This window comes from Nicotiana tabacum, chromosome 7, assembly GCF_000715075.1.
Source record: "Nicotiana tabacum cultivar K326 chromosome 7, ASM71507v2, whole genome shotgun sequence".
In the NCBI taxonomy this organism is placed as follows: domain Eukaryota; kingdom Viridiplantae; phylum Streptophyta; class Magnoliopsida; order Solanales; family Solanaceae; genus Nicotiana; species Nicotiana tabacum.
In genome coordinates, this window is record NC_134086.1 from 45,586,026 (window position 1) to 45,600,028 (window position 14,003).

General features: G+C 38.4%; 2 protein-coding genes and 1 long non-coding RNA gene across 3 annotated transcripts; 1 reads left to right on the forward strand and 2 right to left on the reverse strand.

Annotated features, from left to right (window-relative positions):
• Nucleotides 1-533: 533 nt before the first annotated feature.
• Nucleotides 534-2,473, forward strand: LOC107831198 (xyloglucan 6-xylosyltransferase 2-like). The gene has a single exon (XM_016658940.2). It carries the CDS (start codon nucleotides 861-863, stop codon nucleotides 2,259-2,261), a length of 1,401 nt encoding a protein of 466 aa, XP_016514426.1. The 5' UTR covers nucleotides 534-860; the 3' UTR covers nucleotides 2,262-2,473.
• Nucleotides 2,474-5,165: 2,692 nt separating this feature from the next.
• LOC107831200 (uncharacterized) lies at nucleotides 5,166-8,103 on the reverse strand. The gene is made up of 2 exons (XR_012711610.1): nucleotides 6,559-8,103; nucleotides 5,166-5,477 (listed from the first exon to the last, which is right to left on the reverse strand). It is a non-coding gene; the product is annotated as an uncharacterized LOC107831200 (long non-coding RNA).
• Nucleotides 8,104-9,818: 1,715 nt separating this feature from the next.
• On the reverse strand, nucleotides 9,819-12,065 carry LOC107831197 (uncharacterized). Its single transcript, XM_016658939.1, has 2 exons — nucleotides 11,213-12,065; nucleotides 9,819-10,579 (listed from the first exon to the last, which is right to left on the reverse strand). Exons 1-2 carry the CDS (start codon nucleotides 12,063-12,065, stop codon nucleotides 9,819-9,821), a joined length of 1,614 nt encoding a protein of 537 aa, XP_016514425.1.
• Nucleotides 12,066-14,003: the final 1,938 nt, after the last annotated feature.

Below are 14,003 nucleotides of genomic sequence, written 5' to 3' on the forward strand. Positions count from 1 at the left end.
AATAAAGGAGTAAGAACTAATTATATTGAACCATCAATTTATTTTTACAAAGCTAAATCACTTAAATTTTTTCCTAGCCCGTAATGCTTTTAATTGTGTAATTAAACCGTGTTACACGTAATAAGTGTATATGATCTAAACAGTTTAGACATGCATTTCTATAAGCTAAAAAAGTGAAGGTCGATTAATTTGGAATAAAAACTTATTAATCTCTATATAAAAGATTGTTTTACTTATTCAATGTTCGATATAAAACTTTGTTTTGCTCATATAATCTTCACAAACAATACTAGTATTAATGCAGAGCTTATAATGGCAATATGTCATAAGCTTGGAAAGTAAAATATATTATTACGTACACATGTATATGTGGACCTTTCACTAGAACTTGCTGTCTACCTGCCGAAGACTAAAATTGGAAAATAAAATGGAAAAAAGGAAACAACACAGCACTACTCTCCCACTACGCGTAGTATCATCCAGACTGTAATTAATTAATAAATCATTTCATTAAATGATTAAAATAATTTAACTTAAATAAAATATTTTAAATCTTGTCGGAATCATAAAGCATACAGTACATTCTTTCCTCTCATTTTTTTCATCTCCATCTCTATTTTTCTTACATCCACCGACACCTTCTTTTCCTCATAAACCCACCTCAGATCTTGTCTAAATCTCCATTTTTAAACACCCAATTTCCCAAAATTTCATTACCCAAATGAAATCAAGAACCAAACTTTCCATTTCTGTATCAATTTCCTAGTAAAAACTTTCCAAGATTTGATTTTTATCCCCTTTTCCCCATCAAGATTTGATTTTTATTCCATTTCAGCTTCTGGGTATTTAAGAAAAATAAAATGTTAGATCGGTTCTTGAGTGCTCGTAGAGCATGGCAAGTAAGGAGAATTGTAAGAAATGGAAAGCTTACATTTTTATGTTTGTTTCTTACCATTGTTGTCCTTAGAGGCAATTTGGGTGCTGGAAAATTTGGTACACCTGGTCAAGATTTGAAGGAAATTCGTGACACATTTAGCTATGTTCGAAAGCGCGTGGAGCCCAGACGCGTTCTTGAGGAAGCACAACAGGTAGATACTGCAACTGAGGGTGGTGGTGGTGCTACTGCTACATCATCAGATAGTAATAATTATGCTACTTTTGATTTAAAGAAAATTTTAGTTGATGAAGATGATGGTGAACCTGAGTTTAAGAGAGATCCAAATGAACCTTATAATCTTGGTCCTAAAATATCAGATTGGGATGAGCAAAGAGCTGAGTGGTTGAAAAAGAATCTTAATTTTCCTAATTTTGTAGGACCAAATAAGCCTAGGGTTTTGTTGGTTACTGGTTCATCACCTAAACCATGTGAAAATCCAATTGGTGATCATTACTTGTTGAAGTCAATAAAGAACAAGATTGATTATTGTAGGCTTCATGGGATTGAGATTTTTTACAATATGGCTTTGCTTGATGCTGAAATGTCTGGTTTTTGGGCTAAATTGCCTTTGCTTAGGAAGATTTTGCTTTCACATCCTGAGGTTGAGTTTATTTGGTGGATGGATAGTGATGCTATGTTTACTGATATGGCTTTTGAGCTGCCTTGGGAAAGGTATAAAGATGTTGATCTTGTTATGCATGGATGGAATGATATGGTTTATAATGAGAAGAATTGGATTGGCTTGAATACTGGTAGTTTCTTATTGAGGAATACTCAATGGGCTTTAGATTTGCTTGATACTTTGGCACCTATGGGACCAAAGGGAAAGATTAGGGATGAAGCCGGGGCGGTTCTTACTAGGGAGCTTAAAGGTAGACCAGTTTTCGAAGCTGATGATCAGTCTGCAATGGTATATATATTGGCTACTCAGAAGGAGAAATGGGGTGATAAGGTGTATCTCGAGAGTGCTTATTACTTGCACGGTTACTGGGGTATTTTGGTGGATAAATATGAAGAGATGATTGAGAATTACCACCCGGGTCTTGGTGACCATAGGTGGCCCCTTGTTACTCACTTTGTGGGTTGCAAGCCTTGTGCAAAGTTTGGAGATTATTCGGTAGAGAGGTGTTTGAAGCAAATGGATCGTGCTTTCAACTTTGGCGACAACCAGATCCTTCAGATGTATGGATTCACTCATAAATCTCTTGGTAGTAGGAGAGTTAAGAGAACACGGAACGAAACAAGCAATCCGCTTGAAGTGAACGATGAACTTGGTTTACTTCACCCACCGTTTAAAGCTGTCAAGGTACCGTCATCTTCTTGAATGCACAAGAAAGGGATGCATTAAAGTCGAGATTAGGATGCGCTTTTACCTTAAATTTTTGTACCACTTATTCACGATATGTGCCACGATGTACTTGTTATTTACGCCTGTGTTAGAACACTGGTTATTGTATTCCTTCATTTGTCATAGTGTTCTTGTGACATAATCTTTTTAAGTTATATAAATTTCAATGGGAGGCATAATTGAATTCATATTGTATGTTCTCCTTGTTCATTTTTGGTTGCCGTTGTGATTTGGAGGCATCTGGTTTGGTGCATTCTTCCTTCTTTGAGGTTATAATCTTTGCTATTCTCATTTTTTACCGGACGCTGCTAAAGGATGGATTCTTATTGCTGCACAAATGTGTTTCTAAGAAGAGTGAAGGTAGTACTGGAGATATTTTTTTGATTGGTGAAAAGTAAATTTATTGATGTCAATAGGACCAAGTTGGTACCTATCATGTTACCAAAAGTGTTATGTATTCCATCCCCTCTAAGTCCATAAGAAATTCATGAATTCCAATATATCTTCTATTTCCTGTACAGGTTTCCTTTTACACCAAGAATTTAAGTTCTGTAGACAAATAGACTTCATAAAAATAAGGACTGGAACCTATCCTCAAAATTCCTATGACTTCCTTCTATTCAAGCTGTCCAAAATATGCATGGAGGTATCTTATCCATAGGGTATTCTGCTTCCCTCCCCCCCCCCCCCACGCACCTCCCCCCTCCCCCTCCCCCCCACCCCCAACTTCTGACCATTCCAGCTTTGAACTGCTTCTTTCAAATTTCCTAGAATCACCCTTACTGCTCCAAATAGATTGAGGAGCATGCACTAGATCTGCCATATAAATCTGTAATGTAGAAGAAGGTGACCGGTAATCTCCCAATTTTCTTTGCAAAAATATCACACACTGCATTCCCCTCCTTTAAAGATTTTGTTGTGTAAGGCAAGCTTCATTAATTGCTAGCCATCCAAACATAGCCACTTTTTTGGGGCATAAGTTCTCCACAACAGCTTCCAGGACCATTGTTGCTTCCTTCCTCTACTGCTTTAGATAGCTAATCAGCTAAGAGTCTCATATAAAGGGTTGGAAAGAAGGCTTTTACCTTATTTCAGGTGGGTTAGTGTGTATCTGTTCGGAGATCACATTGGTGGGAATATAGGCCGATATGTCTCTCGCTTGTGTTCCAAACACGGACAAGGCGGTCAAGCTATCCTCTCTGGTCCGATCGTTTAGCCGCTCTTTCTAAGAGACAAGAATATAAATAGAAAACATTTATTGGGAAAGCCTCACGACCTGGTTAGTGGGATTTTACTGGGTTGTTGTTGTTGTTAGCCATCCATATCAAAGAATCAGATGTGTCCCTTGTTAACACTATTCTGTCCAAATTTAGTTAATGAGTGCCTCATATGCTGCTAATCTTAATTTTTCTTTTTCTTGGAGAAGTAATTATGCTGCTAATTTAGTGCACTCTGCATATCCTATCAAACAAGAGCAAAGTCAGGCAGCCAAAGTTGACATGCCCAACTTACGAGGACTTCATGCAGGGTTCCTCTATTAGTAAAGGTATTTTACAAATTATTGAGAAATTTATTAGAGGTTTCACAGTTTGAAAAGTATCTGTCACTAAGATTCATTTGGATGATTCCAACTCAATGTCCCTGTTGGAAATGTGAAGCTTAGATATCTATAATAGCCTACTGGATGGTATTTGAAATCTTGCTATGAGAATATTCACCTAGATTTGAATAGTATTATTCAAAAGATTTGTGTTGGTGTAGTAGCTATCTTGTACACTTTTAAGAACAAGATACCATGTTTTTCTTTTTTTTTAGTTTTAGCCTTTTGCTTTTTGTTCTTATATAGTTTTATTGAGCTTGAGAAACGGATGAAACCGTGCAAACAGGGCGGGGACTGGATACAGAGAGTTCATATAGTCCAGCTAGTCTGGAACTCTGGATTAAGGTGCATGTAATTGATTGATTGGTGGTTTCATCGAGCTAATAGAACTCAGGCCCTACTGCATTTCTTTGGGGAAGTGATAGAAGCACGCCGATGGGCTCTGTTCCACTTTGTTAGTTGCACATAGATAACATGTTATCTAATTTTGACCTCTAGGTTCTGAAAGTATTATCATGCATTCTGTTTCATTTATGTAATGTTAGTGAGTTGAGAATCTTTTTCCAACTATAGCATAGTTGGTTCACCTCAATTACAGTCTATTTTGATGAGAGAATAACTATCCACTTGGCTTAGAAAGAAGTTTATGGTCCTATTTGGTGGTTTTCAAGGGGTATCTTTTGGCATGCAAGTTACAGGAGAATGTAGCACAAATGTGGGGACTGGTCTCTGGGACCAGGGGTGCATGTAAGAAAATTATATGCTGCTTAGTTCTTAGGAAAGCGGATAATGAGAAAATTAGCAATGGCAGCACATGTTAGAAGCTTACAGTAGCAGCAGTGAGGTGAGTTTCAATTGTATGGATAAGAAAGTGTACTCTTCACAGTGCAATATCAATATATACCATATGCTATGTTTTGTTCATTTGTCACAGGCTTGTTGCTTAGTTTCTGCATTATCCCTGAGCTGCCATTGAAGCCCTTGAGCTGTGTTGTATTGCTCCTGAACTATAGATACCAACATGATCATATCAAGAACCCTCAAGCCAACTCCAAGAATCCATTTTTGAAGAGTAATATCAATGGAAGTGTGTGTAATATCCGCTTCATGTTCGTTGTATATGTCATACGAAATCATAAAATCCTTGTAATCATCAGTAATAGGATCATACCCTTTTTTCCATGAAATAGTAAAACTAGCAACTTGGTCAATCCCCATAGTGGGAGGAATTTGCTTAAATGCTAAGGTAAAATCTTAGTCATTCACCACCAAAACCATAGTTACTAAGAGCATCAATTCATCTGATTTGAGAAACACAACTGATATGTGAATAATCAACTAGTATTCTCCTGACGGTGCTACAGAGCTATCCTTTGTATACTAAACAGTATACAAATCATAAATGCAAATCTATTTCAAAAACTCTACTTCTACGATAGTAATCTTTTTTAAGATCTTAAATAGTATCCATTTTATAACATCATAATTAAAGAGCAACAGTCTTGGAACTAAAAATATATTGAAATCCAGGCCTCAATGAGTCTGTCCAAGTTCTCTAACAATCAATTCCATAGAAGCAGATATATCCATCCCTGCGTAAGGCATAGACCAAGTGTCAAATGGATGTTATGCTGCATTACACTTAACAGACAAATGCATAGGCTAACATGTACCCTCAACACGTCTGTAGATTACATGTTGTAACATGATAGCAACCTCAGAAGAATAAATATGAAAACCAGCAACATTCATTATAAGTAACGGATTTGGCTAAAGGTACAGCGTTCATAATACTGTTGAAACTGTTATTTGTCAAGGTTGCAACCACAGTTTTGCTATGCAAACAAAATAGAGTGGCTTTTGAATAATTTGCAGGAAAACAAGACAATCAGTGATAAACCATCCTATCTAGGGGTGACAATTTGAGCCCAAACCCATCTAACCTGCCCAACTAGCCCAGAGATTAATGGGTTGGGCTACAAACATTTTAGCTCATGGGTCAATTTGGATTGAGCCCAAGTTAACCCATTATTTTTTATAGTCTATTCTGACCCATTTAACAGCCCAAATACAACCCATGAAACTCACTCAAAACAAAGAATCTCAACCCAACTTATCTAGAAATTTACTTAGTTGCCCCAATTTTTTTTTTTTTTTTTTTTTTTTTTTGTATTTTTAATTTTCTGTTCTTTTGTTTTAATTTACGAAATGTTATCTATGTATATAGAGAAGCTAGATAAGACTTCTACCATCAGATTGCTTCAAAACAGTATGCACAGAAGTGGCCACAATACTACATTAGTTCATTGTGAGGTTAGCTCATGAGTCAAAGAAGAGTCAAAAGGTCTGCAAACTACTCTTTTCAAGACAGTGTATGCTCAAAATGTAACTATTTTTCCCTTAAAGCACTAGCATTTTATGATGTTGAATTAATGCAAGCGACGAATCCCAGTTTTTCCCTTTTCATGAAATGCAATATATCTTCTTCAGGATTGAAGAATTACCATCACAAACTCTATGAGGACGAGAGAATTACCGGTCACACAACTCTATGAGAACAAAAGAGTTACCTTTCATAAAATATGAGTTTATTTTATTGAAGCAAATATGAGGACCTAATAAAAAAACATAAACTAAAAATGAATAAGAAATTATGAAAATATGATGTAATACCTGAGTATAACATCATCTCAGAATATTGCATCAAGGCCAAACATAGGAGAGACAAGACTCTCCGTGAAAGTTCTAATCCTTGCAAACTTAGCAATTATTCCATCAACATTCAAATCTCTCCACTGTTCCTCTTTCTTATTGTAGACAATCAACTTCTTTTCTCCACACACATCAAATACAATATCATCATCACTTATTAAGCACAACGGAGTGAAAGCTAAATTTTGTCTTGTAACACTAAATTTGGTCCAAGACTCTGCAACCCCATATTCTTTCATGATCCAAACATCGACTTTGTTTGCTATTAGTTTAACATTAGCCACCTGACAAAGGCACCCTCTAAGACCCACAAAATCATGACACGGATAATGATTGTCATCAATAGGCATTGGCACCTCAAAGAATTTCTCATCACTTAAACCAAAAGCAACAATTGCAGATGCAAAAGATTTGCCAGCCAACCAATGCAAAGCCCCATTTACCAAAACCGCAAAACCGTGCCTAGGAATTGCACCATCAGTACATAAGCTCTCAAGTCGCCTCCATGAACACATTCTCACAGAGTAAACATCTACAAAAGTACAGGATATATCATTCTTATAATAAGAAAGAGTAACCACCTTATAATCGTCACTAACAGAATCATAGCCTAGAGCATACGTGCTAGAGGCACCAGACTTAGGAAGAGCCAGAGGAGAGGTTGGAATTCTACGATACTCTAAGGTTGTCGGATTGATTTAAAATGGAATATCTTCCTCATTCAGCACCAAGACCAAGCCATTACATGAGCCAACAACTCTTTTCCAGTTGTCAGCGAGCCCCTGAAAATTAAGTTTTCTTGAAAGGGGATTGATTCTATTTTGGGGGTCGTGGTTAAAAGTGATAGCATGAAGAGCCTGAGAACCAGGAATACAAATGAGTTTTTCTTCATGTTGGTGGGCATGAAAATTGAGGTGAGCTTTGATGAATTGCGGGTCTGAAAGAAAATTGCACCAGTGCTTTGATACGCACCTGAATTGACCTACGGACTTTGCAGGCAGCCGGGTAATTATGTCAAATATGATCTCTTCGGGTAGTTTCTCAACACTGCTCATCGCCATGCTTGGGGATTTGGGTTGGAGGGTACTGTTGTAGGGTTTAGTGTATATATAGGAATTTTTTTGAATCTGTACAGCTAGTTGAATCGTCACAGCCCCAATCTAGTTGAACCGAAAGAAGGTGAAGGGATGCCAAGGAGAACGTATCAACCTTGGATACGAAAGGTCGAAATCGACCAGTAAGGAAGAAGTGAAATGGTACCTCAGAAGCGAATGCCAAACATTTACAAGGGAAAGACAAAAAAAAAAAAAAAAAAAAAAAAAAAATAACTCACCAATGGCGTTTTTAGAGAGTCCGGAACCAAAATGATAGCATTTTTGGACTCAAGACACAAAAATGGGTAGAAAAAACTACTGATGACTTTTTTTATATATAACATAAGTGATGCGGCAGCTAGTTTTTAGGGCTAAATCTACAGCTAACTAAGAAAGAGAAGAAGAAAGTAAAACAGGGATATTCTCATATATGATTTCAACATTCAATTACAGAGGATATATACTCTACTACTAGCTAAAAGACAAAACAGTTTAACTAATCCTAATGGACCCCAAGATCCTATAATTAACAAGTAACGGGGTCAATATGTCTTTACCAAAACTTGCATTTAAATAAATACAGGGCTCAATTGTTCATACTCAAAACTTCACCTACAAGACCCTCTTAACTAATTTAACTGCTAAGTACCACGACGCAAGCTCCTTGTACAACCCAGATTAGCTGCATATTCCAAATTTGCATCAGTTTCCCCTCCTTAACATCTTCCTTATCCTCAAGGAAGGAAAGCTGAGAAACGTATTTTCAGAGCTCGATAGTCTTCCCAGGTGGCACACTCAATAGGTACCTGCTTCCATTGTATTAGGACTTGGGCCACATCCTTGTTTTCCTTTTGAATCATTCTTCTTTCTAAGATTTTCTCAGGTAGAGGACAATAAGGACTTGAGAGGTCTATGATTGGTGGGTGAGAAATAGTGCCTGATAGTTTATAGCAAAGCTTAAGTTGAGATACATGGAAGGTAGGGTGTAGGAGGAGTTGAGGTGGGAGTGAAAGCTTATAAGCTATAGGTCCTACCCTTTGTAGGATTTGATAAGGTCCATAGTACCTAGCAGATAGCTTGGAAAAAGGCTTTCCTGACATGGAGATTTGCCTATATGGCTGGATTTTGAGATAGACTCATTCTCCCTCTTTGAATTGCCTATCGGACATGTACTTGTTGGCTTGAGCCAACATTCATTGCTGTGCTCTCTTTAGATGATACTTGAGCAGTTGCCCCTTGAATTACCTGGTTAGAAAGATTCTATCTACCTCTTCTATTCCTGAATCCCCAGCCACATAGGGTAGATGTATAGGAGGAGGTTGGACATACAGGCCTCATAGGGTGTGCTTTGAATTGAAGTATGAAAGTTGGTATTGTACCACCATTCAGCTGTTGCCAAGAATTGAGCCCAATCAGTTTGAGAGGCTGAACAAAAGCACCTCAGATAAGTCTCCACACATCTATTCACAACCTCTGTCTGCCCATCTGTTTGTGGGTGGTATGTTGTTGAGGTATTCAGAGTTACTCCTAGGATAGAAAATAGTTCCTGCCATACCTTGCTTGTAAAAATGGGGTCTCTGTCACTGGTAATGTCCTCTGGCATCCCATGTAGCTTGTAGATGTTCTCCATAAACAGTTTAGCTATGTCCTGAGCAGAATATGGGTGAGACAAACTAATAAAGTGAGCATACTTTGTAAGCCTGTCTACTACCACCCAAATCACATTTTTTCCTTTTGATTTAGTCAGACCTTCTATAAAATCCATACTTATACTACTCCAAGCTGCTACTGGAATCTGGAGAGGTTGCAACAGCCTTGGGTAGGGTGCATTGTCATATTTGTTTCTTTGACAGGTATCACAGGCCCTTACATAATTCTGGACCTCTTATTTCATTCCTTTCCACCAGAAGAGTACTGCCAACTTTTTATAAGTATTATCAATACCAGAATGTCCCCCTACTGGAGAATCATGCCACAGCTTAATGATATCCCTTCTCAGTTGTTGGTCAGGCCCCACTACTAATTTTCCCTTCCTTCTTAGTTGACCATGAATGCAGGTATAAGTATTAGTTTCAGCTCCCTTCCCTTCAGTGTTTGTACCAAGGCTACCAATTCTTCATCTTTATCTCAGCTCTTCATTATTAGTTCTAATAGGTCGGTTTTTGCAGTGGAAAGTGTCATAGCAGATAAGTTAACAGTGGGAAGCCTTGATAGTGCATCAACTGCCTTGTTCTCTCTTCCCTTCTTATACTCAATCTCAAAATTGAACTGCATCAATTTGGTAATCCAATTAAGTTGAGTTCCTGTGTGAAGTTTTTGTTCTAATAAGAATTTAAGTGCCTTCTGATCTGTCCTCACAATAAAGGACCTACCTGTTAGGTATTGAGACCACTTGTTCACAACTAGCACTAATGCCAGCAATTCTTTCTCATAAACAAATAGTGAATGATGTCTTTTGGTGAGCCCTTTACTGAGAAATGCAATAGGATGCCCCTTCTGCATTAGAACAGCCCCAATCCCTACATTACATGCATCAGTTTCAACCACAGATACCAATGAAAAGTTAGGAAGGGCTAGGACTGGTGCAGTGGTCAGTGATTCTTTGAGTTGCTGGAAAGTTGCCTTAGCATCTTCACTCCAGAAGAAACTGTCCTTTCTAAGCATGTCAGTCAAAGGTTTGCTAATGATTCCATAGTTTCTAATAAATCTTCTATAGTACCCTGCTAGGCCCAAGAATCCTCTCAATTGGGTCACTGTCTGAGGTTCATGCCATAGACTCACAGCTTCCACCTTTCTTGGGTCAGTAGACACCCCGTCTGCTGCAATGTAGTGCCCCAGATACTCTATCCTTTCAGCAGCAAAAACACATTTGCTTTTTTGGCTAAAAGCTGATGTTGCACCAAAAATTCAAATGCCATCTCTAGGTGTTGAAGGTGCTCTTCCATACTCTTGCTGTAAACCAAAATATTATAAAAAAAAACAGAATAAACTTTCTGAGATAATTTTGGAATACATGGTTCATTAACCTTTGGAAGCTTGAGGGTGCATTGATCAAACCAAATGGCATGAGCAAGTACTCATAATGTCCCGAGTGTGTTTTAAAGGCTGTTTTATGAACATCTGATTCAGCCATCCTTTTTTGGTGATAGCCAGCCCTTAATTCTATTTTGGAATAGACTTGAGATCCCCCTAGCTCATCCAGCAGCTCTTCTATGATGGGAATTGGGAATTTGTCCTTCACAGTTTCCTTGTTCAATGCTCTGTAATCTACACACAACCTCTACGAGCCATCTTTTTTTCCTACTAATACTACAGGTGAGGCATAAGGGCTTGAACTATACTGGATAATCCCTTGCTTCAGCATTTCCTTGATCATACTTTCAATTATATCATTCTGGAGGGGAGAATACCTGTAGGGTCTGGAATTCATGGGTGATGTGCCTTCCAATAGTGGAATATGGTGGTCAAAAACACCCCTCGAAGGTGGTAACTGAGTTGGTTCTCCAAACACCTCTGCATACTTCTCAAGTACCCTTTAACTTCTGTAGGTTGCTCCTCTATCTGACCTTCTTTCACCCCTGTGCTTTCAGTTCCTGCTGCATGTACCTTTACCATGAAGAGTTGAGAACCCCCCACTACTATTTTCTCCAATGACTTAGCCTTCATAGTTTTGAACTTAGGTTGTATTCCTCTCAAGGTCAACAACTTACCTTGGTACTCAAACTCCATCAATAACTTCTTAAAGTTGAACTTGATGTCATCTAAAGGATATAGCCACTGAATGCCAAGGAATAAATCACTTTTCCCAATAGGAAACACTAAGAAATCGTCTTGAAACACAGTCCCTTGCATCAACCATTGGAATCCCTTACACATACTATCTGTAGGCACTTCCCTTCCATCTGCTACTTGGACCAATTGATGTTTTATTTTACTGATTTTGCACCCTAGCCTTTTAGATGTGTATTCATCTATAAAATTGTGTGTTGATCTACAATCTATAAATATCTCTAAAGGCTGTTGCTCCATAAAACTTCTGAGTCTCAGAGTTTGGTACCCCATTGTCCCTTTCAAAGCCTGCAATGATATGGCACAATTCTCCAAAACCTTTACCTCTATTGCTTCTTCTTCTTCCTCTTTTCCCTCTGTTACTTGTTCTTCTTCTATGGTTCCACACTCCTCCACTTCTAATGAGAAGAGCTGCCTTTTAGCTTGACATTTGTGTCCTACCACATACTTTTTATCACAAAAGAAACATAAGCCTTGAGCCCTTTTTTCTTCCATTTCTACAGGAGTGAGTCTCCTCCTCTTAGTGTTCTCAAACTTAACTATAGTAGGTTTCCTTGGTATAATAGCATTGTTTCTGGACTGCATGTTTGTGCCTTGACTCCTATTCCAAGAGTTCCTGTTGACAAGGCCTTTATGGCCTTATTTTGGGCAGCAAAACTAGCCTCATGGAGTCTAGCTAGATAATATGCTTGAGGCAGGGTACATGGGTTCCCCACCTTGACTGCGTGACTTAATTCAGGCTTAAGATTGTGCAAAAATATGTTGATGGCATGTTCCACTGATATATCCAACCTAGTCATTACCCCTACAAAAGCCTTCTAGTACTCCTTGACTGAACTAGTGTGCTTAATATTCATGATCTCTGTCATGGGGTCTAAATATTCAGCACCAAAACTATCACATAGGGCCCAAATGTATTCTTCCTAGCTAGGCAAGGGTAATTGCCCCTACTCCCAAGTGCCATTGTAATGCATCCCCTTTAAAGTGTAAGGATACCAGTTTCATTCTTTGTTGTATTGTGACTTCTTCATCAACAAAGAACTAATCTGCCTTATATAACCAGGTCCTTAGGTCCTCCCCATCAAACTTGGGAAATTCAACTTTGGAATACTTAGTGAATGGAATCCTAGGTAAGGGAACATTGTGGTTATTATGGTTTAGTTGTGGGTTGTTGGTTACAGGTGTATTATGGTAATGAGGAGTTGGTGGTGATTGAGGTATGTATGGAAGCTGATGGTATAGAGAAGGAGGGACATGTGTGTTAGGGGAATTATAGGCTGATAGAAAATGTGTTTGTTGAGGGTGTAAGTGGGGTGGTACTGGGTGGTTATTAGCCTACCCTTGGTGCTGGTTTTGGTAGGGATAAGCAGGTCTACCTAACTCAGGTGGACCAATAAAGGGTTGTGGAGATGTTTGGCTAATCCTTGTGAAGGATGAGTGGTTTGGTTGACTGCCTTGAGTAGGGAATGGTAAGGATTGTTTAACAAACGATTGAAAGGGTTGGGTTGGTGTAATAGATCCATGAGTTAGAGGACCTAGTGGAGGGTGGCTAGGGCCGGCTGGTTTTAAGAATTCTTGTACTTACTCATTAACAGGTGATAGCACAGTAGGCATTACACCCCCACTTACCCCCACAGGAATGCTAACCCCAGTAGTAGAGGGAGTAGATAACTCACCAAAATCGAATGGCTTATCAGTTGGGGAGTACAGTTCCTCTCCCGTGCAGCTAACATTCTTATCTCTTTCCGGTCTCTTGCCTCCATGAATAACCTCGTTGAGCACACTCCTGATCTCGCTCAGGGATTCTTCTTGACCTCTAAAACTCTGCTCATGGTTAGCTTCTAATTGGTTTTGTCTAGCTACAAAACTGGACATGACTGTTGACATTTTCTGCAACAGATTCATCACCTTGTTTATTTCCGTCGACATTATCCCACAGATTGGAAGGATGCTCTGATACCACTGATGCGGCAGCTAGTTTTTAGGGCTAAATCTACAGCTAGCTAAGGAAGAGAAAAAGAAAGTAAAACAAGGATATTCTCATATATGATTTTAGCGTCCAATTACAGAGGATATATACTCCACTACTAGCTAAAAGACAAAAGAGTTTAACAATCCTAATGGACCCCCAGATCCTACAATTAACAAGTAACGGGGTCAATGTGTCTTTACCAAAACTTGCATTTAAATAACAGGCCTCAATTGTTCATACTCAGAACTTCACCTACAGGACCCTCTTAACTAATTTAACTGCTAAGTACTACGACACGAGCTCTTTGTACAACCCAGATTAGCTACAGATTCCAAATCTGCATCAATAAGTTTTTAATGCGTTATATCTTAACGGCCAGTTACCCGTTAATATATTATATGCACTATATGTATATACTTACCAATTGTCATCCCCTTTTACTTCAGGATGAAAATTTGTTCTTCTAAAAATTATTCTTCAGCATCCTTTATATCATTTCATAGTATATTTTTTGAATTTTGCTACAATGTTTGAAGAGCAAAAAATTAGGG

What these genes read in the sequence shown, in the direction of transcription:
- LOC107831198 (XM_016658940.2), top strand. Translation starts at nt 861, where the DNA reads ATGTTAGATCGGTTCTTGAGTGCTCGTAGAGCATGGCAAGTAAGGAGA.
- LOC107831197 (XM_016658939.1), bottom strand. Translation starts at nt 12,065, where the DNA reads ATGCAGTCCAGAAACAATGCTATTATACCAAGGAAACCTACTATAGTT. An exon ending in AGTTAAAGGGTACTTGAGAA is followed by an intron (nt 10,580 to 11,212) that starts GTATGCAGAGGT and finishes GTGCAACATCAG; the next exon opens with CTTTTAGCCAAAAAAGCAAA.